We start from the raw sequence: 27,373 nt of genomic DNA, 5'->3' as shown, positions 1-27,373 counted from the left end.
TTGTGGGTCTCTGCGGAGGGTTCCTTCTGCTCGAAGGCAGGGAGGCCATTTTGAACTTGGGTGGTTCTCACTGGTTGTTCATGAAGGCAGGACTAATGGATCACTTCCTGTCTCCCAGGCAGGAATCTCCTGAGTCCAATATAAGTACTTTCTGGGGTAAGAATCAGAAGGACAGGAAGCAATATAATAAACATAAAACATGAGCCAGAACAGGTGGAAAACAATGTTGTAACCACATGCAGGAGCACAACAGGTAAGAATGTGAGATATCGTTTTAAGGAAAGCAAACAAATCAAGCCTTCTTCCTTCGATGTGCAGGTGTGTAAACATTTATAGTTCTGAGCTTATTCTTGCACTGATACTTGAATTGCAGACTATTAGATATCTCATATGTTCCTCTTTTTTCTCACACACTCTCTTTTGGGTGGGCAAGACGCAGAGATGAGCAGAAGTATCCAAGGTTCCTCTCTTGCTCTGAGGAAGAGAGCATCTTGATCTAGGGACTTCCAATAGTGGTGTCTCTGTTAACCACAAGCCCCAGGTAGTTGAACAGTTAACCCCTGTTAAGCCCCACCTCTCAGCAGCCTCAGCAGCCTCAGCTCTCAGCAGCCTTACAAGGAGAAAAAGAGATAACCCCTGCTAACCCATTACCATTTTTATATGCTCCACATTCGAGCCTGTTGACTGAACCACAAGCCCCAGGTAGTTGAACTTATCAACTTGTTCAATTTCTTTCCCTCTAACTTTCCAGATCCTCTTTTTAGGTTGGTTACCAAAAGCGGTGACCTTGGTTTTGTCAAAGTTAATTGTCAGCTCGTCTTTCTCACAATATGCTGCAAAAGAGTGTAATGCTTTTTTGGGACCTACAGATGTTCTGGCCAAAAGGACCGCATCGTCAGCATATAACAATATGGGGAGATGTCGTGTGGCAAGCTTAGGAGGGTGTGTGTCTGTTTTCCTTAAGTGCTGCACTATACCATTGATATAATAGTTGAACAGGGAGGGAGCTAGAAGACATCCCTGTCTAATGCCTTTGTAAGTTCTTATTAGATCTGTCAGTAGGCCATTTGGGTTACATCTCACTCTTAGAGAGGAGTTGTCATGAAGAGCTCGAATAAGAAAATACAACCTTCTGTCTATGTTGGAGGTCTCTAATTTTTGCCACAATTTTTCCCTAGAGATGAGATCAAGTGCTGATTTTAGGTCAATAAAAGCAGCATAAAGTGAAGTGGGTCCTGGGGAACCCCTGCTAACCCCTGGGCCAGGAAGAGCAGAGTGAGCTCTGGCTTGGCAGGAGGCCAAAGGAGGTCTTGCATCAGTCTCACTGAGCTTTCTAAAGGGCAAGACTAGAGAGACATCAGCAACGACAGAGTCTGGTTGCAGCTGTGCAGAATAGCTAAATCCACTTGCAATCAGATGTGAAAGTGGATTGAGAGTGCATTATTCTGCATGTGCGGAAGGGACCACAGTTATGCCCAATGATAGCACCACTGCATCCAATAATATGAAAAAGGGATAACATCCCTAACATCCACACACTGTATAAGTAACACAAACCAACTCCTACCTGAATGAAGACCTAAAACAGTATATTGAATTAACCTCTTTGTTGGTGGTTCCTGGAAAAACCCAATAATCTATTTGTGAGTCTCTGTAATTCCAGATATTTTCTGCTAAATTAACTTACTATTGGAAGAGAGGAAGAAAACATTTATACCTAAATGAAAGGTATAAATAATGACACCCCCTGCTGGATCCCACTATGAGAGCTTTCTAAAGAGCAAAAACTGGGCGGTCTGGGCAAGGGATCTTTTTTTGACAGATGACGGAAACTGTTTTTGCTCTTTTGTCAACAACAAAACCCAGTGTTGAATTTCGAAAGCTCGACTGACTGAACAAAAAGAAGGTGTACTAGCTCAAAGCAGGGCAGATCCTGTCGGAGAAACCTGCATTCATAATTCAAAATGCCTGGAACATGAGAAATGCTTCAAATTTCCAACATGGAAAAAAGTACTCAAACTGAATGCATGGTTGTCACGGGGGAAGACTGCATAGACTTCTGCTTTGCAAGAAGAAGAAGAAGAAGAAGAAGAAGAAGAAGAAGAAGAAGAAGAAGAAGAAGAAGAAGAAGAAGAAGAAGAAGAAGAAGAAGAAGAAGAAGAAGAAGAAGAAGAAGAAGAAGAAGAAGAAGAAGAAGAAGAAGAAGAAGAAGGAGGAGGAGGAGGAGGAGGAGGAGGAGGAGGAGGAGGAGGAGGAGGAGGAGGAGGAACAGCAGCAGCAGCAGCAGCAGCAGCAGCAGCAGCAGCAGCAGGAGTTTGGATTTATATCCCCCCTTTCTCTCCTGTAAAGAGACTCAAAGGGGCTTACAAACTCCTTTCCCTCTCTGCCCCCCCCCCACCACCACAACAAACACCCTGTGAGGTAGGTGGGGCTGAGAGAGCTCCAAAGAACTGTGACTAGCCCAAGGTCACCCAGTTGGCATGAGTTGGAGTGCACAAGCTAATCTAGTTCACCAGGTAAGCTTCCACAGCTCAAGTGGCAGAGCGGGGAATCAAACCCGGTTCTCCAGATTAGAGAAGTCAGGAAGCCAGCTGAACAACGCTGCCGAGGATGCATATATGCGGCTAAATGGTGAAAACGGGCCCATGCTGTATATCTATTCGTGAATCGGAAGCTTCTTCCTCTACTGAAGTCACAAACTTCAGCAAACCAGAAAATGTGATTCTCACTCGCAGAGTATACTGAATTTTGTGTGTGAAACAAGCTCTATGATCACCCAGAAATAAACTAGATCATCTAGGACATGGTTTCTCTGCACACAGCTACACTGTCAGAGTGAACTTACCCGTTTAATTCAGCCATACATGCAGTGGACTCACTCCTCCAAATTACATTAAAGCAGTCTGCAGCCATGGCTTTTAGGCAACATAAACGGACTTACCTGAAACATATCTGTGTCTTTATCATGCGTATATTCCACTATGACTGTCTGGTTTCTTGAGAGTGTGTAAGAGATACTGTGCTGCCCTTTACAGCTGATGGCCTGGGGAATAAAACAATTCCTGTTTTATTTCAACAATGCATTAGTAAAAAAAAACAACCCAACATTATTATTATTACGACAGCATTTGCAAATGATACTAGGAGCATTACTAAGACCTCTCAGGGATGCTTCAATTTGATCATATCATTTCACAGCAAGTGCCTGGGATAACTCCTAATTCAGATACACTAGAAACAGCTTACACCAAAATCAAAAGTTCTGAAGTCTTTCAAGTGACACAAGACTCCGGCTTATTTTTGCTCCAACAGGCTGACATGCCTGCCCCTCTAGAATTATTCGTTACACAAAAAGAAAAATGGTGGTCCTCCAGTTCAAAACGAATGGAGTTATTCTTCCAGCATGGTGGTTCTTATTTACAAGGAAAATAGTATTACTGGTTCAGGTGGCCTCAAGGCAGCTTACATGCTGTCAATATGCAATATAATAAAATTAAAAACTTTGGCACCACTATACTCACCAATTGGGAGGGAGGGGGTAAAATAATAAAACTAAAATCCAAACTCTTCCATCCCCAATCCTGATCTATTCAGTAAAGAAAGAAAGGGGGAAAGAAAAGGAAGAAGGGAAGGGGGAAAGGGAAGGGGAAGGGGAGGCCAGGCATTGATTGATTGATTGATTGATTGATTGATTGATTGATTGATTGATTGATTGATTGATTGATTGATTGATTGATTGATTGATTGATTGATTGATTGATTGATTGATTGATTGATTGATTGATTGATTGATTGATTGATTGATTGATTGATTGATTGGCCACCCCTTCCCATAACAGGCTCAGGAGGTCTACAACAGAATCTCAGCTGAGTGTGCATGTTTTTCACACACTTTTACAACCCGCATGTATTTTCATTTTTCAGAACTAGAAGAGTTACCAATTACTGTAAAGTCAGGCTAAGGAAAATGGCTCACTCTGCTTCGTGAACTTTTTGGCAGTGCCAAAAGAACGCGTTTCACAGCACTCACAAAAATATTTGCTTTGTTCTGTTTAAACTGCTGGCACCTGACCACATCACGATCCTTGAGCAACCAGATCGGCCCATTGGTTCACTTACCGTGAAGAGGCCTTCTCTTGAGAGGCAGAAAGGCATCTTGCTGGGTGCTTTTCACCCCGTCTCAGGGAGGCAGAAGAAGAATTTCGTCACTTCCTGTCGAGGCTTGGAGGCCATTTTTAGCCAGTATTCGACTGACCGAGTCATTAGAGTCAAAGCCATAGATAACGAGAGTTCCACAGAAAGAGGACAAACTCATGAACGTTAGTAACAGTTAGAAAGGAAAAATTCTGCTACAACAACCCAAACATAGGGGCCTAACAGATAGCCCATAACTATAACTCTCTGACAAGAGTCGGCAGGAGCATTTGTTTATAGAGGCACATATCACAGCTAACGACGTACAGGGAGGGCCAAGATGCCTTTCTGCCTCTCAAGAGAAGGCCTCTTCACGGTAAGTGAACCAATGGGCCGTTCTCTTGGAGGCGAAAGGCATCTTGCTGGGACCTCCCAAAGCAGTGTCCCTCCTTAGGGTGGGTGGTCGTTAGGCTTCTATGATGTGCTCCAATACTCTCTGCCCAAAGACTGTGTCGGAAGCCCCCCACGCTTGTAATTTGTAATGTTTAACGAACGTAGAGGGGGTAGACCAGATAGCTGCCCTACAGATCTGTTCCACAGAGGCATTATGCCTGAAGGCAGCGTTGGTAGCAGCCTTTGACCTGTGGTGGAATGGGCAGTGATACGCTTCGGGTACTGGGAGATTTAGAGCTCTATAAGCTTCTACAATACAGGACCTGAGGTTGGCACTCAATCGAGGCCTTGGACATGGTGGCATGGCCAGAAGTTTGGGATTAGAGATGTTGATGAAAGAGAGGGTTTTAGCGTGTTTCTGATGGACTCCGGGTCCGAATGATAAACGCCTTTGGAAGTGCCCTCCCTAACATCTAAGGTATGCCAGGAACACGTTCCTTCGAGGTGAGAAGGGCGTGGACAGAATGAAGGTAGCACAATGTCCTGTTGCAGATGGAAGGAGGATCGCTGGCCTTGGGCCTGAGAGGGTGGGAGTCCCATCTGAAGGACCACCCCTATGTCGTCATGGAACACACACACACCTGCCTGAGTTGGGATTAATAGACAGGGAGCTTGAGCCTCCGAGACCCTTCTAGTAGCTGGCGTGATGGCTGTCAAGGAACAGGGCTTTCATCCTGAGCCAGCTGGAGATGAAATAGTCTTCCTGGATAGGCTCAAAGGGTGACTTGGTGAGGGGCAGAAGGGACCGTGGTGGCAGTTTCCAGGAAGGAAAGCGGTGAGGCGACAGGGAGAGTTGGGATTGTTGAACCCCTTTTATGAATCTGAGGACGTCCGGATGCTGGTTGGCTGGGAATCCCTGAAAGTGATGCCAGACTGTAGAGAGGGCAGCAACTTGTCTCCTCAGAGTGTTACTCCTGAGGCCGAGTTCGAACCCCTCTTGGAGAAACTCTAGAACCCGAAGGCAGTGTAGGAGGAGATTCCAGGATCGATGTCTCTGGCCCCTGGCTCCATCTGACAAACCTCTTCCAAAGTGGTAGTTGCTTAAATCTCTGAGAGTGGGATGGGCGTCTGGAGGACAGCAGGGTAACTGAAAGTCACTGCTTCCTGGAGTACCCCCTTGCAGTCAGTTTTCTCCACTTAACAGCCAGGCAGTCAGCCTGAGCCAGTCCACGGATTGGGGATGTAGAAAGGGTCCCTGATGGAGCAGTGTTCTGCAGGAATGTTGGGAAAGCTGGAGTGGTTGACCCATGGCCAGTTCCTGTATCGGCAGAGAAAACCACGGTCTCCGCTGTGGGCTGGCCAAGAGGGTGCCACCAGGATTACTCGGGCCTTCTCCGCCAGGATCTTCCGGAGTAATTTCGGGATGACTGGGATGGGTGGGAAGGCATAAAGAAGGGTTGGAGGCCAGGGGCTGGACAGGGCATCCACTGCTAAGGCTCGGTGATGGTAAAACCTTGACATGAACTGAGGGACCTGAGCATTCTGCGCTGTGGTGAATAAATCGACCGTCGGATAGCCGAAGCGTTGAGTGATTGATAGGAATATCTTCCTGTTCAGGGACCATTCCGCATGAGAGATGGTCTGGCGACTCAGCTATACTACCAGCGTTCAGGTTCAGAGAGATCCTTTGATGTGTCTTCCGCTTTGATGCTCTGAACATTGAGTTCGGCCCAAGTCAGTATGAGGATGCCTCTAAAGCTTGGATAGTCGTGAGGACCGGGACCCTCCCTGATTGTTGATATATGACTTGGCAGCTGATGTTGTCCCGGGTCCGAATGAGGACATGCTGTGCCCCTTAGCATATGAGGTGTTGGAAGTAGCTTGCAGTAGCGCCAGGAGAATGGCCTTTTACCTCCAGGGCGCTTGATCGGAAGCTTGGAGAGTAGTAAGGCTCCCACTTGCCTTGAAGGCATAATGGTGATGTCCGAGGCTGGCTCCCCATCCCTGGGAGACTGGCGTCCGTGAAGATTTGAACCCGCAAGTTAGTCGCGATGCAAGTATTGTTTACCCCCTGGATCCAAGTTCCGTCGGGCCAGAGCCACCCACTGAAGTTGTTTCTTGGTGGTTCGCGGGGAACTAGGATGGAGTCTGTCCCACTTACTTCGCGAGGATGATATCCTGCTGGAAGGAGGAATTGATTCGGAGTAGAGCGTTGTAGGGGGCGAGGCGATGGGAACCGTCCCCATTGAACCAGGTCCATGGCTGCAATTAACATCCCTAAGAGCTTGACCAGAAGGAGTAGTGCTGTTGACCTGGGTTGCATGATCGACCTGACGAACTTTTGGATCTTTTGGATCTTTTCCTCTGGTAGGAAAAGGGCGTTCTTTTTGGAGTCCAGGACCGCTCCCAGGTGCAGGATCCGCTGCGTTGGGGAGTGAGAATACTCTCTTTCCCTGTTGATCAGGAACCCGTCGTGATGTTCTAGGGTCTGAATGACAATCTTCAGGTCCTGGGTGGCCTTTTCCCTTGTTCTGGAAGGCTGAGCGAGGGATGTCACGTCCAAAATGGTAACGTGGGTGTATGTGTATGTATCCCCTGCTGGCGAAGCATCGTGATCGGTGCTAGGAGGATCTTGGAGAACACACGGGGAGCAGAAGCTGGAAGTCCGAAGGGAAGAGCCCGGAACTGGTAGTGATTGTCTTGGATTGACCCGAACCTCAAGAATTGTAACTGTGAGAGTGTCTGATGGGAACATGAGAGATAGGCTTCGGCTAGGTCCAGGGAAGTCATGTAATCTCCGATGCAAAGTCTGAGGGCACTACCTGAGATGGTTCGGAGGGACTCCATTTTGAAATCATGCTTGAAGCTTGAGGAACTTGTTCACGTTCCTTGAGGTTGAGGATCGCTCGCCAGTCCCGCTCTTTTTTAGGGAGACGGTGAAGAAGTGTGAGTAATGTCCGGAGAAGCTGTCTCTTCCGTGGGAACCTGCTTCTATTGCTTTTTCCGGATCGATATTAGATGGTTTGGACTGCTTGCAGTGTTCTCGATGCTTTTTCTGTTTGCCGGCTGAGGGAGAGATGGCAAAAAGGTGTTTGGAGGAAAGGAGAGGAATTCTATTGGCAAGTAGTCCCTGAGAGACCGTCTCTTTCGTCCAGAAGCGTCTGAATAGGTGGTTCCATGCCTGTTGAAAAAGAAGAGCGACTCTCCCAACCGGGGAGTCAGGACTTAACATTTCCCTCAAGTTTCGGTTGTTCTTGTCACAAAATCTTGACCTGAAATTTCCTGCGTCAATAGTAAAGGAACCAGACCCTCTATTGGTCCAGGTGTTATTCCTGGAGTCTCTGGTGGACCAATTGGATGCCTTGCCATCCCTGGGGGCTCTCGCGAGAACTCTTTGGGAACGAAAGGGTGTCCTAGGCCAGGATTTGTTCCCATCCGAACGAAGAAATTTTGGGAGGATTTTCTTCTTGTCCTTGGAGCTCCAGCCAGGATGTGTTGTAAAGTCCTCACCGAAGAGGGTCTTGCCATGAAAGGGGTAACTGGAGAGTGAGGGTCTTGGAGTGGGCGCCTACTTCGCTGGGCAAGCCCTGATCCAGGCATTTAGTCTGGCCACCAAGGAGCGAGGAGGCCATGGCGACGCGGCCGATAAGATCACTGCGTCCAGTGTGGCTGTCGGGCGATGAAAGCTGGCGCCCTCGTCCTATCATCGCGATCCAAACCCTCTCTCACTCGCGGCTTGTTCGGGTGGAAGAAGCTCCTAGGAGCTCTGTTGGCCCACACTCAGGAGCAGCTCTAGCTTCACGGTGGAAGCTGGAGCCAGTGCCTTGATGGGTGCTGGTCAGAGATTCATACAGGACCTTTAAGCATGGAGTCGGATCGTTTATCCAGGGAATCCCTAATGCTTCCCTCTCCGTCCTTGGTCAGAAGGCCAGTTTCCGACTGGAGTGGCCACCACAGGGGCGTCCACTAGGGGACCTTGAAGGATGGGAATTTACGTACTCGAGGTACCACATATAACGCTTCTTTGACTGAGGAGAGAGTGTGTTTATTGGGTCGCAGGAGCCTCCCACTTCCCTTTCCTTGATTTTCTTAATGAAAAACTCTGGAATGGGGAAGACCAGTTGGGGGTCTTTCGCCATCCTGGGGAAAAAAGCTGCTGGCTTCCCTTTGGGGCAGCCTTTTGATGGGAGGCAAGGAAGCAGTTGCCCCTGGGACCTGGGCGTCCTCGGGTGTCCTGGTATGCAGGTCCAGAAATGCAGAGGTGGTTTTGGCTATGAGGAAGGCAAGTTCCTCATCCTTGAAACATTTATGAGACGTGTCAGGAATGGAAGGAAGTTCCTCAGAATCCTAGCAGAAAACTGTTCAGGTCTTGGACTGATCCTCCTCCTTCTGGCGCTTATGTTCCTCATCACCAGGTGAAGAGGTTCTGGGGTGAGTCTGTCTGGAGAGCGCGGTCCTAGGCAGCCGTGGATCTGGAGATGGGGATCTAGGGTAACCCCTAGCGTGCCCATAATTGGATGGGGGGTCCAGCCGGGGGGACCTTAGGGTAACCCCTAGAGCGTCCCTGTGATGAGCCTGCTGGGCCCGGCGGTGGGGAGCCAGGGTAACCCCAGACCCACGCCTTATATGCTTTTCTGATTGCCCCACAAGACGCCGTGCCAGAAGAGCTAGGTTGCGATGCCTTTTGGAATTGTTGCGGCTGGTCATCAATGGCCTTGTTGAGGATGCTGGCAAAATCAGCGGGGGTGAGAGACTGCCAGTCGGCGGGGTCTCGCATCCACCATCATCTTTCCCCTCTTCCATGGCACATTCTCCCCTGCCTCTGGAGCCGCCCCTCCTGTCAGGTCTCCTAGGGAGTAAAACGGCTCGCAGCGTCATCATCGGCTCTCTCTCTATACCTGTTGTCTTGCGGAGAGCTGCTGCTGTTGGTTCGCTTCTGCGGGTGCAGGAACAGCTGGCCTCGTCCAGCCGCCTGCCTAAGGAAGCTGCTTCGCCGGAGTGGGGGTGGCATGCGCCGCAAATCGGCCGGGGAAGAAGAAGCGTGGGAGCAGGAGGAACGCCACACGCCTGCTTGAGCTGCCGAGCCGCGCTTTCGCTTTTGGCTTCTCGGGCGCGCCGCGGGGCTGCCGGGGGTGCCTTTGAGTGGCTGCTCTTTGCTATGCGCCTCCGGTGGTTTGGCGGGGCCGCCGAAGTCGTCCTGCCGGTTGGAAGCGCTCCCCGCTCAGCATCCTCAGGGGCTGGGGTGGACGTTCTTTTCCTAGAAGCCCTAGTGGCTTCTGCAGCGGAGCGGTGGTATCCCCTAGGGGGAGAAAAACGTTGGGAGTCCATTTTGCTTCTTCCCCGTTTTTGGCGGGAAGGCTAAGGGGGGGAGGGGGGGGACTGGGAACTAAGCCTCCTAAGAACCCCCGACCCTGCTACTTACAATTTTGGAGAGAGAAAAGAAGATAGATGAAAGGAAGATGAAGACAGGAGACGAATAGCTTAATAATAGTAGGTAAAAGGAATTCTGGTGCAGAGGAACCAGGATCTCGTGCACTCCCTGACGAGGCAGAAAGAATACTGGCTAAAAATGGCCTCCAAGCCTCGACAGGAAGTGACGAAATTCTTCTTCTGCCTCCCTGAGACGGGGTGAAAAGCACCCAGCAAGATGCCTTTCGCCTCCAAGAGAACTGATTAGCTACAACATCGTGCTTGCTTCCTTGTGACTGAGTGGGATCAACTGTATGACATCACAAACAGCCAAGGGAAGTGCAAAGAATGGAGCCAAGCAAGATCAAAAGGTTTGGGGCTGTTACTAGGTATGTTTTTAGGTATATTTTATATGTTTATAATGATGCTTTTAGAGTAATGTTTAACCCACCCTAGGCTGAGTCTGCGAGTCTCTGCAGCTCCCGAGAAGAGGACCAGGAGTAATGGGTTCAAGATGAAGGAAAAGGGATTCCATCCAAACATCAGGGAAACTTCCTGACAGTAAGGGCTCTTTGACAGTGGAATGCAGTCCCTCGGAGCGTGGTGGAGTCTCCTCCTTAGGTTTTGAAACGAGGCTGGATGGCCATCTGTCAGGAGTGCATTGCAGGGGGTTGGACTTGATGGCCCTTGGGGGTCTCTTCCAACTCTATGATTCTATGGCCCCTTCCGCACATGCAAAATAATGCGTTTTCAAACCACTTTCACAACTGTTTGCAAGTGGATTTTGCCATTCCGCACAGCTTCAAAGAGCACTGAAAGCAGTTTGAAAGTGCATTATTCTGCATGTGCGGAATGAGCCTATGCATAGAAATTTACTAAATAAATAAATGACGTGACTGGACTAAGCTGAAAGGACATTCAGTTGTTAATGTGAATGGATGCAAAATGGAAGTTCAAAGCTATTTGACACTTATAATAGGAACATGGACCATGAGAAGAATGAATCAAGGCTAGCTTGAAATTGCAAAACGAGAAATCGAACATTTAGACATTTCAATCTTGGGAGCTGAGTGCACTAAAGTGGACTGGATTCGGACCTTTTCAGTCAGAAAATTACAAAAGGTTTCACTCAGGGAATGACAACAACAAGAGAAACTGAGTTGCTTTAATCGTGAGGGGAGACGTAGTCAGGAGTTACAATGCAAAGTCTGACCGAATAAGATCAATCAGACGTCCTGGAAATCCTATCAGTTATGATCATCATTAAAGTTTATACCCCAGCTACAGATGCTGATGAGAGGAAATTGACAGCTTTTATTTAGGTGTCCAGGAAGGCATTGATCACACACCTAAACAAGATGTGCTGATAATCCCAGGGGACTGGAACGCAGAAGTAGGAAACAAAGCAGAATCAAATATTGTTGGCAGATTTGGGCTAGGAACACAACATGAAGCAGGAGAGTGACTCACAGAATTCTGTGAAGACAATAATTGGTTCATTGCAAATAAATGTTTCAGGAAACCAAACAGAAGATTGTATGCATGGACATCATCAGACAGCCAGTATAGAAATCAAACAGATCGCATAATTGAAAGCAGAAAATGGAGGAACTCGATTCTCTCTGATAAAACAAGAAAAACGGGGGGGGGGGGGGGGGTCTCTTTCTGAACTATGCCCTACCAATCACCTCTATTGGCGTCATAGACAGTTCAAACTAAGATGGATGCCAAATCTTAATTCTGGACTTTGATACTAACTTTACCTGAACATTCTTTCCCATTCCCTATCAATATGTACAGCAGCAAGCAACTCCTTTCCTGCAGCTTCACCTGTTACCATCTGGATAACAAAAGCCCAGCCCTGGAAAAGACACACCTGTTCTCTAGCCCGCAAAGGTTTTGCAAACGCTACTCAGCCTTAACACAATCAGCTTTCCTGAGTCCTTTCTTCCTATCACACCCTTCCTGTCCAAATACCAGAGGACCATTAAACCAGAGGGGTCAAATTTGCTATATCTAGCCCCCCCCCCCAAATGAGGGCCCCTCACCTTTGGACCTGGTACCACCCTTGGACCTTAATCCATTGTGCCCAGGAGAAGTCCTGGCACTAGACCCTGCTTCCTTGGAACTTCTCCTAGATTGCTTAATATCATGCTACCTTCAATGCCCTTTGTTTTTCCCAATATATGTGTGTGCATGTGTGTGTTTATACATATACATATGTATACATATAAACATATATATACATAGACACACACACGTATACATACATACACATATATATAGATATATATGTTAGGCTCCTTGAAACTCTCTGTGTGTTTGTGTTTTGACAAACTGCATGTGTACCTTTTATTATTTGTGTGCTTTAATAAAATTGTTAAACTTCACTTAAACACTCGTTTTCTGCAGATTTATATCCCTGTATAAATTGGTGGTACATATCCCAGATACCGATCTCCCTCACAGCATAAGGTCTGTCCACCACTAATTCCCCAATCTAAAAGGGAACAGACCAAGACCAGTACATTCATACAATCGAAGCAACATTGCTGAAGCGTTTAAAGGCCATATAAACAACAGACTTGCATTACTAAGTTCAAATGAACGTAAATCAGAAGGATGGGTTGAAACCAGATATTTTATCAAAGAAGAATGAGCAAAAACCATTCCTGTAGACCAGTGATGGCGAACCTTTTCGAGACCTAGTGCCCAAATTGCAACCCAAAACCCACTTCTTTATCGCAAAATGCCAACTCAGCAATTTAACCTGAATTCTGAGGTTTTAGTTTAGAAAAAAACGGTTGGCTCCGAGGCACGCATTACTCTGGAGTAAGCTTTGTGAAGCAACCGTGCAACACTTTGAATGGGTGAATCACAACCCTAGGAGGGTTTACTCAGAAGCAAGCCCCATTGCCAGCAACCGAGCTTACTCCCAGGTAAAGGATCATGCCCAGGCCAGCCTAGATGTGTGTGGGGGGGTGATTTTCTGCCCCCCCCCACACAACAAACTCTGTGCACGTGTGCCCACAGAAAGAGCTCTGAGTGCCACCTCTGGCACCCGTGCCATAGGTTCGCCACCACTGCTGTAGACCAAAGAAATGAAAAGCCCCGACGGATTACTATGCAAACTCTTGAAGTTGCTAAATACACACAAGAAGCCTTCCCCTTCGGGGAAGAGGCGGCCTAGAAATCTAAAATATAAATAAAAATAAAATAAAATAAAAAGAAACAGAATCAAAAGTCTCAATACAATGTTCCAGCAGCTTGCACGCACACACAGCTCTGCTACAGCAGCTCAATCTCTCCCCGCCGACTTCCCACTACAATTCTACGCAGTTACTTGGGAGACAAGAGTCACTGGAAAAGACAATGAGGCTTGGAAAAGTTGAAGGAAAAGAGGAAGTCCAATGGGAGATGGATTGACTCTACGAAGGAAGTTGAAAGACCTGAGCAAGGTAGTTATAGAATGCTTTGGAGGACACTGATTCATAGGGTCACAATGAGTCGGAAGAGATGTGACGGCAGTTCACCCGCGCACAGGTTTGTTCACCACTGATATGTGTATAAGACACTGCGTGTAAAATTTACCTCTATACCCAAAATATGATTCTTAATCCATCTATATGAGGCTACCCAAACAATACATTTTCTGTTGTTTACTCCAAAACTTCCATTCCCGTTTTTAAAAACTTTTACTAATTCCTATGCGGCAGATGGCAAGAACCGAAGGTACATGATGAGGATGGATAAGTGCGGCAGCTGGCTGTTCTGTCTCTAATATTGGCTGTAGCTGCAGGATTGCTTATACAAAACTAAGGAATTTCTACTTGCGCGTTTTTACAAACATGCCAAGCCGTACGACTATACAATCAACAACAGAAGTTGGAACATACTGCATCGGTTTGTGAAAAATACTGTAATTTGAAGAACATAGCCAAGAGTGCTTATGTGCAATTATTAAGTAAGCTGCCTGATTAACTGCATTAATTATTATATAGCCATAAGCTTAGATCCCAAAAGCTTCCAGTGGGAGGGGCTGAAGGTATGAGATTTTCCCACTGTCTCCTGTACCCCCACGGGACTGTGCTAACAGCTACATGAGTCAGGCTGTTGCAGTTGGAAGGGTGAAAGGAAAGACAGAGCATCTTCATCCCTTAATTCTTCCATTCTAACCACCCAAGCACAGGTGTCTATTAGCACATGCAAGTCTCTGCATGCCAAAAATAAGCTTTTCTGGAATTAGTAAGGGGAGGGGGGCATTGCCTTGATCCTATTGTTACCGCCTCAGGAAAATAAACAAAATATTTTCCTGAGTCAGGTTACCTGACTACACTGGCTCCATACCCGGACGCGGAGACGTGTGTGGCTCAGAAGCCTCCATAAGGCTCACAGAGAACGTATATGTTTGATTGTGCCAATGCTATATGGTTCCCCTCTTGCTTATGCCCTTTTAAGATGTATTAAGCCCCTCTTTAGTTGAATTTATGATGTGCCCGCTGTTTAGGATTTTAGTTTGACTAGGTTCTCCAGTTAGTTTAAGGTTTTGTTATTGTTAACTTAGGAGAGTCTTGCCTATAAGTATATGAGTTTATCCCTTAAGGTTTCTCTAATGTTTAAGTTGAGAAATGTTATTTTTGAAATTTGTTAGCAAAAGCAGTCTGTAGAGGCTGGTATTAAGGGACAAGGAAGTTGGCTCTGGAATGCAGCATAGACCAACACCCAGCCGACTCCTTAGCAAAGACAAAAGACCCCCTTTGGACTTGCAAATCAAATCTGTTGACCAGCACCCAGAGGTCCCCAGCCGTTGGAAGATGTGCAGGGACCACCATTAGACAGTTTGAACTTTTCTTTGTTGCAAAGATGAGGAGCAGGAGCCTCAGGGCATTACTGAAGGAAACAGCCATCTGATAAAGAAGATAGCTGGGTGTGGTAGCGAGCCCACCTGGATTTCCTGAATGGACTGTTATCTGCTCTCCCTTCAGCACCATTGCGAGATCCCGCAAGAAGACGTTTGACAGCAGGATTTTGTAATCCCATTCAGAAGTTGTAACTGTATCTTGCTTTTGTATTGTTGTTTTCTTATTGGTGTTTGGTGAGGGACTTGCCCCCTCCCCTCCCCTTTTACCTGCCCCTTTGCCCCTTTGAAGTTTGGGAAGTTTGCACTGGGTTGAAAGGGCGCGATTCTCCTGCCCGAGCTGTGACCATCACCTGCAAATAAAATCCTTTTGCTTTGAAGAATGTCGGCTTCCTGTACCTCATTAAGTTGCTGAGCTGAAATCACTTTTTGTTACCTGAGCAGCAGCGGTAACACTATGTAGTATCCTATCCAGAAGCTTGAAACCAGGCAAGGAAAATGAAGTAATACACTAAGCCAGGGGTCCCCAATTAAAGCCAGGGGGCACATCTGGAAATCTGACATGGCATGGCGAGTGCAGTTAACAAAAATGGCAACCATTTTGTGGCTAGCACCGCAGGAGGCGGAGCTACCTGCAGAACGATTGCCACAGCTCATAGTGCAGATCCTTGTGCTGTGGTGGAAGCTACTGTCCAAGGACCGTTTACAAAAATCTGCACAGCCAATCAAATCTCCAATAATCAGTTCAAAGCCTTGCTAGACAAAAGCCCTACCTGGCCCCACCCACTTCCTCAAACACTTGGTGGCTACCAGAAAATGTGCCCGTGAGTACCATGGTGCCCACCACACTGGGGTCCCCTGAACTAAGATCTACAATACAGCCTCCATACCAAGCAAACAAGGTAGCTGCTTTTGAGGCAAACAATGTTGAGTTCCGGTAAATGAATATCACTCACCAGCTTTGGCAAAGTATACTAATAAGATGAGGACCCCATCACATAGCTGTACAGTTTCTAGACGCTATCAATTGAGTCCGACACAAATCGATTTTGCATTGCGGGCCGAAGACTCTCCAGACAGCTTCCTCGAGAGAAACCTTCGAAAGGCCGCGCCTACCCCTCGTCTCTCGGGAGAAGTGAAAAGGGACAAACATTTGACTCCTTGCCAAAAAACAAAAAGTCCCCATTGATTGCTTACAGAATTGGCATCACTTGTGGAACAGAAAAATATCAGCTTGGGAAAAATAATGTCTGCCTTTTGAGGGCAAGCGTTGAAAAACAGGGCTGGCAGCCGTGGGCTGGGCTCATTATATGGGCTCAGTCTTGGAGGTCAGAAAATGGCATGTTGTTTCAAGTACCGAGATGTATCCAGTCGGGAAAGAGACAGGGTCCCCACCAGAGCAGGCAAAGACCAGCTGTCCAGCACTGGCCTCTTTTTGTGCCTGTGACCCTATTACGGTCAAGAGAGATTTTACTCAGGGCGGTTTACAACAGAAAAATAAAAGCACACATCATACAATGGTGATGGTGTACATTAAAATACAGCGTTCAATCATAAAATATGTCAACAACAACCCAACAATAGATGGCGTCCAATAATTAAACTCCCCTAAAAGGGAACAGCAAGGCACCCAGTTGTTAAAATAGAAGGGGGGGGGGAGAGGAGAGGAGGGGGCATCAGCAGCTGGTCTCCCCAAAAGCCCGGCGGAATAGCTCAGTCTTACAGGCCCTGCAAAACTCATTAAGGTCCCGCAGGGCCCGGACAGCTGGAGGGAGAGAATTCCACCAGGCAGGGGCCAGGGCTGTAAAAGCCCTGGCCCAGGTGGAGGCCAGCCGCATCATAGAGCGGCCAGGAACCACCAGCAAATTGGCTTCTGTCGAACACAGAGGCCGAGATGGGACATATGGGGCCAGACGATTCCGCAGGTACAGGGGTCCCAGACTGCGTAAGACCTTGAAGGTTAAAACCAAAACCTTGAAGACGATTCGGAATTCAACCGGGAGCCAGTGCAGGGGGTGCAGCACAGGTAAGATATGGTCTCTAATGGCACCACCTGTAAGCAAGCAAGCCGCCGCATGCTGGACCAGTTTCAATTTCCGAATCAGACGCAAGGGAAGGCCCGCGTAGAGCGAGTTGCAATAGTCTAATCTGGAGGTGACCGTTGCATGGATCACAGTGGCCAGATCCGCCTGGGAGAGCCAAGTTCCAGTTTTCGTGAAATGTTCAAGGTAGATGACATGTCTGCGTTATGTGCCTTCAAGTCACTTCTAACGTATGGCAACCCTATGAACGAGCAACCTCCAAAACGTTCTACAATTATCATCCTTGCGCAGGCCTTGCGGATTGAGGGTTTCGACTTCCTGGATTGAGTCAATCCATCTCTTGTTGGATCTTCCTCCTTGCTTGCTGCCTTCGATCTTTCCTAACATTATTGTCTTTTCCGGTGACCCCAGTCTTCTCATCATGTCACTGAAGGACAATAGCTTCAACGTGGCCATTTTAGCGACTAGGGAGAGTTCAGGGTTGATTTGATCCAGAACCTTTGTCTTTTTGGCAGTCCACGGTATCCATAAAAATGTCTTCCAACACCACATTTCAAACGCATCCATTCTCTCTGCCTGTCAGTTTTCTTTGCTGTCTACTTTCACATAGTAATTAATGGTGAATAACCTAATGCGTGGGGGAACTACAGTAACAGAGAATAACATAATATGTAGAGGATCAATAAAATCATGACTCACCGTAGTCTTAACCTCTTAATTTCATGCTTAGCTGGTACTGCTAAAAATGAATGCTCTAACAATCTTAGAAAAATTAAGAGGCCAAACATTATGAGGTTCTACAGAACGACATCATGTCCTGGAAACATGCTTGGAAGAATACCAGTTCCTGGCACACTGCCACCTGTTTCCCCAGGAAAGATGGCCATAAAATGCACCAACAGAGAGATAACCATTTATTTTACCTACCAGGAAGAATAAGTTGAATACCTGTTGCAAAACATGATCTGAATCTTAATTCATGAGGGACATGCAGCCTGGGTTAATTCCACAAAACTGACTGCTGTATCACAGCCATTTTGAAGTGTCTGGGCACACCAAAGAACTGATAGGTGAATATTTAAGCACTGCCAAGCAGTAAATCCATCACAGAAGCTGCCAAATATACTTTGCCTCGAGCAAGTGTGTAGGGTTACAGTTATTGCCAATGGTGTAGGAGGCAGGTAGGGGGAGATGTAGATAAGGAATCGGGAATGGGATCAACCAGAGGTTCAAGGATCCATACCACAGAAACAGCAAATAGGGGGATACACTAAACAGACACTGAACAGACAACTACTGGAGTGCTCTTTAGATGAAATATCAGAATCTAACAGCAACGGTCATGAGGAATCCAAGGGTCAGAAATCAGAAAGGCAGAACCAAGGATCAAGAAACTAAGAATGTTGTCCAACGAAGGTGGCTTCCTTGGAGTTTTTATATTGATCCCTGTTTCAGAGAACCGGTTCAGTTCTTTGCTTGGGCAGATTTTGAGCTCCTTGCAATGTCTGAAACAGGATCCCAAAGGCATGTGAGCTCCCAAAGGCACCTGGTGGGCCACTGCGAGTAGCAGAGTGCTGGACTAGATGGACTCTGGTCTGATCCAGCAGGTTAGTTCTTATGTTCTTATCTTGGGTCCACTGTGTGGTCCACTGCAACGGTTACTGAAAGTATCACCTGCCTTTACTATGTTGTCTTTACCTTGTGCTCCACTTTCACTATTAGGTATAATATTCTTCGCCTTAGATGGTTTGCTATTCACATTGTTCTTAACGTTGAAACCCTAATACTGTAACCACTGTTGTAACCACTGCACTGTTCACTAGTTATTTCATGCAGTTTGAAAGCACTGTTTCTCACCATGAACGGTAGGTTATAAATAAAAAAATGGAACAAGGAAAACTCTCTGGCACCTCAGATTTAGCTGCCAAACTACTACGGTTGTACGCATTTGTTAAATTCACAGGCTAACAGCACAAACCTGGAACGTGGCATCCTAAGAAAGGGGTGGTTTACTTTCAAATAAGTTCACAGTCCACATTAAAGCGCTAAACTGTCTGGGGCCATCGAATCTGCAGGAACGCCTCTCCCAGTAAGTACCCCAATAGATGCTGCGAAAAACACACACACGATTGAGTACCCGAGAGCCTCTCAGAACACAAGAACTCCCTGCAAGGCAGGAAAAAATACTGATCTAAAATGGCCTCGGAACCAGGGAAGGGAAGTGACGCGGCGAATTTTGTGACTACTTCCTGCCTCCTTGCTATTGGTGGAGAAGACACCCATCTAAGATGTCCCCCACCTACAGTAGAAAGGGGTGGTTTACTTTCAAATAAGTTCACAGTCCACATTAAAGCGCTAAACCGTCTGGGGACATCGAATCTGCAGGAACGCCTCTCCCAGTAAGTACCCCAATAGGTGCTGCGTTCAAAGAATAATAATTCACTGGTCGTCCCTGATCCGAAAGATGTCCAGTTGGCCTCGACCAGGGCTAGGACATTCTCGGCCCTGGCCCCTGTCTGGTATAATTCTGTCTAATGGGACCCAGCCCCTGAGGGACTTGATGCAGTTCCACAGGGCCTGTAAGACAGAGCTGTTCTACTAGCCACATGGTTGAGACAGCTACAGTCGTATCATCTAAATCAGTGTTTCCCAACCTTTTCGAGGTCAGGATACCCTTGACCTCACTCTTCATATCTCACGGTACCCCTGCCGCCACCCTCCACCTTCCCCTCCCATTGCCCCTGCTTGCCACACACCCCACCTTCCCCTCCCAGGGTGAAGGGAAGCACTGGGGGTGGGGGTGGCTGCTGACCTTGTGGCAGGCCCTGCCCCATGGGCCATCTCCATGTCCTTGCTGGCACCAGTGGGAGACACCACAAAAATGAGGGGGGGCGGTAGTGTTGCCGTGGTACCCCTGGGACATGCTCACGGCACCCCAGGGTACCACGGAACCCTGGTTGAGAATGGCTGATCTAAATGCTCTCCCTCTTCCTTTTCCTCTCAGTGGTTTTGTTATTGGAGTTATAAATGGAATATTTCATTATGTAGTAATTTTAGTCACCATCTGGGACTTACTGATTGTATTTTATGGTTTTATGCTTTTAACTGTAATCTCAATATGTTGGAAGCCGCCCAGAGCCCGTGAGGCGAAGGGCGGCACAAAAATTTATTTAATACAATAAAAAATAAAATAAATTACTTGAGAAATAAAATTTGGAAACACATGGGTAGCATGGAGGGAAACACCAATTACCCCCTCCCCCCCCCACACACACACACACCAGCTGCCAGCCATTCTCCATTTTCCTGGATCTGGTACCCTAACCTTTATCCCTCCTTTCCAAAGAAGAAGAAGGTGAGTTTGAATTTATATCCCACCTTTCTCTCCTGTAAAAAGGCTCAAGGTGGCTTACAAGTGACTTTCCGGTCCTCTCCCCACAACAGACACCTTGTAAGGGAGGTGGGGCTGAGAGAGTTCAGAGAGAACTAGCCCAAGGTCACTCAGCAGGAATGTAGGAGTGTGGAAACACATCTGGTTCACCAGATAAGCCTCTGCCACTCAGATGGAGGAGTGGGGAACCAAAACCGGTTGTTCAGATTAGAATCCACCGGCTCTTATTTATTTTATTTTATTTATTTATTTTTGGAACTTTTATACCGCCCCATCCCCGAAGGGCTCTTAACCACCTACACCACGCTGGCAACTTTTTAAATCAACTCAATGCTGAATCATGGCAACATGTAAGTAGATTTATGTGTACATGAACGTAGGGATACACCCACCGCCCAATTTTTGTGTCCTTTGATATGCCTGTTTGAGGCAGCAGAGGGTGTGGGGCTGACAAAGCAGAACGCAACACGACGGAAACAACAAAGGAGTCAAAGGCAAGCGAGGAGATCTAAGCAAGTCGGCAAACAGGTGAACCTCAGCAAACAGGTTTCATTAGCAACTCTTCCAAAACCGCTTCAGCACTCCAGGCAAGTCTAGGACTAGACAAGCTGACATCAAATAAGTAATCAGCCCGCTGTGCACTAATGAACCAGTTGCAGAATTATCAGGGGATGCAAAGGGGAAAAAAAGAATCACGGTATTCAAAACACTTAGTTGGGGGTGGGAAAAAGATTATAAAGCTTAAACCCATTTCTCGAGAAAACCACGGCAGCCTGCATGTTTGCTGCAGCTGTTTGCGCTGCTGTTCGTATGTCAATGGGCTAATGACACACTGGTTATGTAACACAATAGTGCTGGGAAATCTCTCGGGCAGCATTTGGAAGAGCACCTACATAGATGCTGAGGCTGCTCTGCAGAGCCAGCGACGGGAGGGGCAGGGGAGACTGGAAATTTCTGTGCCGTGGAAAATTTTCCATGACTCTTTTTTTTCCATGGAAAGTTTTCCGTCCCACCTCGCCGCAAAGCCAAAAGCCAGGACAGACAAAGCAGCCTCTCACTTCTCTGTTTTTAGAGCTGCAGAAGTCGGAGCCGTCGGCCCCGAAGCCTGTCGGAGTTTCGGGAGGAACTATTCTTGGGCTTTCCCCGGATTCGTTTGGAGCGGGCCCCGATGCCGAATCAGAAAAGTTTCGTGTGGCATCACTACACCGAAATCACCGACGGGAGGAAGATAGTTGGCATATGCAAATACTGTGGCCAGACGTATGCAAATAACGCCACCAGGATGAAGAAACATTTGACAACTTGCCGAAACTGTCCGGAGGAAATCCAGTCCTTGTACAGGAAGCTGCTGCCGAGTGGAGAAAAAATAACTGTGAAGAAGCTATTTCAGCAGTCACAAGTAAGTATGCACATTAATATGTTAGAGCAGGCGGGGGGGGGGGTTCCAACATTATGGGACTGGTGTGCCTGAGCCCAGCCCAGCCCCCACGCTCCCCAATTGTATCATTTCATGAGGACATTTTCATGAGGACATTCATTCTATACATTTTTTAAAAAGTTGGGTCAGCTTAGGACAGTGGTGGCGAACCTTTGGCACTCCAGATGTTATGGACTACAATTCCCATCAGCCAATTGGCCATGCTGGCAGAGGCCCATCAGCCAATTGGCCATGCTGGCAGAGGCTGATGGGAATTGTAGCCCATGAACATCTGGAGTGCCAAAGGTTCGCCACCACGGGCTTAGGAGGTGACTTCCGCGTTGCTTTGTTTCACTAGACGACAATTCTTCAATCTCGGCCCCACGTTTTGTTTTATCAAGAATTCTTTGCTGTTACATGGAATTGTTTTCTGATATTTTGAACTCTGCTCGCTGATTGACTGAATATTTTTCCCATGTCTGTCTGCCCAGCCCTATTCTGCAGTATTCATTTTTTCTGGGAAACTTTGTTGGTAGATTCTACGGTTGTTTTCACATTTTGCAATTGCTGAAGAACTCCGTAGTTTTTATTTCTGTCTTTTGACTTGAGTCCCAGCGAAAAAGGGCGGACTATAAATAAACTAACAATAACTTATTGTTGAAGGCTTTTATGGCCAGAATCAACTAGGTGCTATGGGATTTCTGGGCTGAGTGGCTGTGGTCTGGGAGTTTTTGCTCCTAAAGTTTCACTCGCTTCTATGGCTGGTATCTTTAGGGGCATGTCACAGAAAGATGTATTTCTCTCCGTGACTGTGTGGTGGGGTATATGTTTTGTCCACCTCACAGGTAGAAAGGGGCCCCCCCTTTGCATTTGCATGTGTCCAGGTGAAGTTCATTTGCATGCGTCCAGGTGGAGTATTTGCATGAGTCCAGGCGCAGCTGCAAATTGATTCCACCCGAACACATGCAAATGCACCTCAGACCACAGCTGCACAGCCCAGAAAGCTCACAACCCCCAGTAATAATAATGTTTATTTATTTATTTTAGACTTATGCCCTGCCCCTCTTCTGGGCCACAGGGCTTGGTGTGGCTCACAATATTCAATAAATAATCCATCAATACAAATAAAACATGCAGAATCGAAAACTGCAATCTGTAAGATAGTATCCTAGCTAGGCATTAGCATAAAACATAATCCTTGAGGCCCCTCCATTCATCGGAGGGGAACCTATTATCGATCCCCGGCCCGAGGGATATCCGGTTGATTTCAACAAGAGCCAGGGTTTTTTCGGCCCTGGCTCCGGCCTGGTGGAATAAGCTTCGAGCTTATTCTACGAGAGCTTTCCCAGTTCCGCAGGGCCTGCAAGACCTGGCTTTTCCACCAAGCCAGCTGAATCAAAACAAATTATAGTCATCTTCTTTCGGTCTCGGGTAGGGGGACAGGATGAGTTGGAAAGGATTAAGCTTGCTATCTGTTTTTGAATAATTCTGCAGGGCATAGTGTTGTGGCGTTCTTATACTAGTGTTTTAAATTTTGGATGGTTTCATTTTTAAATGTTTTTATGGATTGCATTTATTAATTGTTGTGACCCACCCTGAGCCCTGCGAAATTAATTTGGCACCTGACAATAATATTAATAACAAAAATACACAGCTTTCAAACATTTAAGGCCTTTCTCCCTCTCTCTTGTTCCAGGAACTTAGTAGCTCCAACAGAACAGCAAACCTGCCAAATGTGAAAATGGAAAGGCCTGAGCTGCAGGGGCCTAGGGAAAGAGAGGCGGGGCCGTCTTTTTCTAGATCGGTGTCCGAAGAAGATTTGCAAACTGTGGGTATCTGTTTAAAACAGCCAAGCGGGTCCTCAAACCGTGCAGACAAAATGTCCAAAGAAGATAAAGAAAAAGCCGACGAGACATTGGCCCGCGCTATATTTGCAAGCGGCGCCCCTCTCTCCATAACTGAAAATCCATACTGGAAGGAGCACTACAAGCTAATATGCCCGTGGTATAAACTGCCGTCACATTATCGCTTATCACATTCTCTTTTAGACCGAGAGTACGGCAGAGTTCAAACCATGGTCGTCCAGAGACTGGGCCAAGCCGAATCACTGACACTGATGTCAGACGGATGGGCCGACATGCAAGGGAAGTCTTTGCTGAATATCATGTTTGCAACACCCAAGCCAGTGTTCCTGAAAGCGATCGCTAGCAAATCTTCTCGCCACATGAGCAACTACATAGCCAAAGTGCTGAGTGGCGAGATTCAAAGTGCAGGTCCCTCCAAAGTGCTGGCGCTCGTAACTGATGGTGGCGCTAACATGAAGGGGGCGTGGCAAATTTTAAAGGCAAAGTACCCACACTTGATTGTTTTTGGCTGTGTGGCTCATGGGTTGAACCTGCTGGCAGAAGACATCCTAAGTCTGAACACGATGAAAACAATAGCGGCCAACTGTAAAGCCATTGCGAAGGTGTTCAACAACCATGTCGCTAGCCAGACACTGAAGATATTCCAGAGGGAGAAGCAAAGAAAGGAAAGTTTGTTTTCTTGGCCTGCTGGAACTAGATGGGGCTCAATTGCCAAGTGTTTAGACAGCTTGCTGCATTTAAAGGACTGTTTGCAAAGTGCTTTGACAGGCGACACGTTGTCCCACGTTGTTCCTGTGAATATTCGTAAGCAGATTCTTGACAACGACATATTTTGGGTTCAAGTTGAAGGCGCGTTCAATTTGCTGTTACCCATTTCGGCCGCTCTCCAGAAACTTGAAGGAGAAAACAACCTTTCCAGTGTCACAGGGATATTAGGAAAACTGAATGCCAGTTTAATTGATCTTTTGCCGTCTTCCCCTTTATCCAAAAACGAAGCGGCAGCGGTAAAACAAATGTTTCTGGTGAGGTCTGAATTTTGCTCTCATCCAGTTCACTTGGCAGCCAACCTGTTGGATCCTCGACAAAGGGCCCAAAATTTATCAGAAGATGAATTATTTACTGCTCTCGATACGATTATGGAAGTAGCGAAGAGCGTTCCCAACCTCAGCGAACTAACTGTGATGACCGACCTTGCGGAGTATCGTGCCAAAGAAAAACTTTGGAGCAAAGACATAATTTGGAAAGTCGCAGAGAACGTTTCTCCCCTCACCTGGTGGAAGGGATACTGTAGCACGCGACAGCTGTCCACAATCGCCGTGAGGATCCTAAGTATTCCACCGGCCATTTTGCATGAGTCCAACTGGAGGGCTTCTAGCTCACTCAAGACACAAAGGGGGAACAGACTAACACGCAGTCACGCTGCTAAGCTGCTTTGCATTAATCAAAACCTTTCGCTGTCCTCGCAGAATCAGCTATACACGCCCGTAGTAAAGCAAACTAAATGCAGTGAGTGGCCCACAGACTCAGTGCAGGCAGAAACATCATTCAGTGACACAGAAGGCAACTCGAGCAGCTCCGAACTGGATTCGCTTCAATCCGAACTGGAAACAGCCTATGTCGGAAGCACCTCTACAGAAAGTGATCACGAAGCCGAAGGGACCGCCAACGAATGTTCGGCTCTACTGGAATAAGATGAGTGAACAACTGCTGCGTGTCACGCACGGGCTAACATTAGTACATGTACTGTTTTCAATATTCTGATACTTTTTCTTAAAATGGGAACAGTGTAAAGGAAGTATGTATTATTAACTTATCAGTGACGTTGAATGTCCCTGAACAGTCAAACCCCCCTCCGCTCCCCCCATGCTTGGCTAATTTTTTAGTCCCCTCCCCAGATATCAAGCAATAAAGGCCAAATCACTTCATCCTCGTTCCACCTATGCTGGCCCCCAGGTTGCTTCAGGTTTTAATATTAGTTTTAGCGTGAAAGTTTTATACTGCATTATTGAATGTTTTTAACCTTGTACATTAGCTGCCCCAAGCCCAACTTTGGTTGAGAAGGGCACGGAATAAATCTAATAAAATTTTAAAATACATGAATACTCCAGGTGCTACAAAGCCCTACACGGCTTGAAACCCCCAGCCTTTTAGAAACATCTACTTCCACACAAACCTACCTGACCACTACAGTTACCTATGGGGGGAGGGGGCACTGCTCTGGGTGCCCCTGCAATCTCAGACAACCCCAGGAAGGGCCTTCTCAGTTGTAGCACCAATGTTATGGAATTCACTCCCCAGGAAGGTGTCTGTCCCTCCTTGTTTTCTGCTTGCGGGGGAAGACGTTTCTGTTTCGTCTGATGCTCCCTAACTAACCCTCCTTCCCGTTTTGGTGTTTAATTGTTGTTTTTAAATTGTGTGAGTGTGTGTACCTGTGCGTAAATTTAGAAAGAATGTGCCAGTCCTTGTTTTAATGTTTTGATTGTTACCTACCTTGGGGCTTAAGTTGAGTGGAAAGGCTGAATAAAAGGTTTTAAATAAAAATGGATAGAAGTCAACTTACCTTTTCATTAGAAAAAAATATTTACAGTGTTTATATATCATGTCCAGCATATGGCGCATCTTTTTAAATGTAAAAGTTGAACAAGTTACATTCAATTGGTTCAAAGTTTTCCAGATAACTGTCACATAACGCATCACAAATACCTGTACTGGACGCACTGTTGTGTGCAACGAGGTAGAGACGAAAGACAGTCATATTCAAGTGGAAAAGTTAATTATGTGGTTTAAAGACAGCTGGAACTAGCCAGATTCCAGAAAGACCACAGGTTAATTTCTGCTTCATGAGCTGCCATCCCAATTTCTATTAGCACTGTTCTCTATTTTCCACTCAGTAGATTTATACAAACATTCTGCCTCCCACGATGTTAATAGTTTAGAACGACAAAGAATAGGTATCCTACTCTTATAGGACTGTTCCACTGAAAACATTTTCTCCAAAGTTTCACCCATGCAAGTTTTCCCCCCTGTTTAGATAGCTTCAGAGGACAAGCATTTCATTGACAACACACATTGGATACAGGTACTGCAACAGCTGCTTGTAGATGAATGGTTTAAGTCAGGGCCTTTACAGCTCTGGCCCCTGCCTGGTGGAACGCTCTCCCTCCAGCTGTCCGGGCCCTGCGGGACCTTGGTGAGTTCCGCAGGGCCTGTAAGACTGAGCTGTTCCACCGGGCCTTTGGTGAGGCTGGCTGCAGATCTACCGCCCCCCACTGAGGCTGCCAGTTTTCCATCTTGGCAGGGCCTTGATTCCATCTTGGGCCCTGCCTCTCCCCTCCCAGCCTTTTTGATCGGGTGCCTGTCTTTAATTTTGCTTGCTCTTAACTTTGCTATTTAAATTTTAAGAAATTGCTGCTATGGAAATTTGTTTTAATGTGGTTAGTTTTAGTGATGTATTTTATGTGCTGTTATTGGAACAGCTGTATTGTGAGCCACCTCGAGCCCTTCGGGGGTAAATCAATCAATCAATCAATCAATCAATCAATCAATCAATCAAATAAATAAATAAATAAATAAAGTTAGTTAGTTAGTTAGTTAGTTAGTTAGTTAGTTAGTTAGTTAGTTAGTTAGTGTTTCAATTAAAGTTAAGGTCTCACCAAATCACCAAGGCCGTTTCCGCACGGCCCATTTATGACGGCCTGGGGGGGGGGGCAAAAAAGGCGCCCCCAGGCCGCCGTTCGCACAGTCGCCGCTGCTGCAACGCAGCAGCGGTGACCTGACTCTTCTTCCCTCCCCCCAGGGCGGCGTCAAGCCGCCCTAAACAACAACCCTTTAAAGGGTTGTTGTTGAAGAGCGCCCGGGCGCTGC

The 27,373-nt window shown here is 46.8% G+C and overlaps 2 protein-coding genes across 2 annotated transcripts in view; one reads left to right on the top strand and one right to left on the bottom strand.

The window, feature by feature from the left end:
* The window catches only part of PELI2 (pellino E3 ubiquitin protein ligase family member 2), a 144,970-nt gene that overhangs the window by 31,763 nt on the left and 85,834 nt on the right, over positions 1-27,373 (bottom strand). Inside the window, exon 3 of the mRNA XM_048485908.1 lies at positions 2,942-3,043. Within this exon, the coding sequence (XP_048341865.1) occupies positions 2,942-3,043 (102 nt within the window). The remainder of the gene's footprint in view (positions 1-2,941; positions 3,044-27,373) is intronic.
* LOC125426986 lies at positions 21,274-26,050 on the top strand. The gene is made up of 2 exons (XM_048485907.1): positions 21,274-21,626; positions 23,341-26,050. The coding sequence occupies exons 1-2, from the start codon at positions 21,396-21,398 to the stop codon at positions 25,198-25,200; spliced, it is 2,091 nt and encodes a 696-aa protein (XP_048341864.1). The 5' UTR covers positions 21,274-21,395; the 3' UTR covers positions 25,201-26,050.

The sequence above is a fragment of the Sphaerodactylus townsendi genome, linkage group LG02, assembly GCF_021028975.2.
Source record: "Sphaerodactylus townsendi isolate TG3544 linkage group LG02, MPM_Stown_v2.3, whole genome shotgun sequence".
Taxonomy (NCBI): Eukaryota; Metazoa; Chordata; class Lepidosauria; order Squamata; family Sphaerodactylidae; genus Sphaerodactylus; species Sphaerodactylus townsendi.
This window is presented reverse-complemented; position numbering and strand designations above follow the sequence as displayed.

Excerpts from the sequence above, each read along its gene's own strand:
- LOC125426986 (XM_048485907.1), top strand. The coding sequence starts at position 21,396 with ATGCCGAATCAGAAAAGTTTCGTGTGGCATCACTACACCGAAATCACC. Across the intron at positions 21,627-23,340 it reads AGCTATTTCAGCAGTCACAA|GAACTTAGTAGCTCCAACAG; the intron begins GTAAGTATGCAC and ends CTCTTGTTCCAG.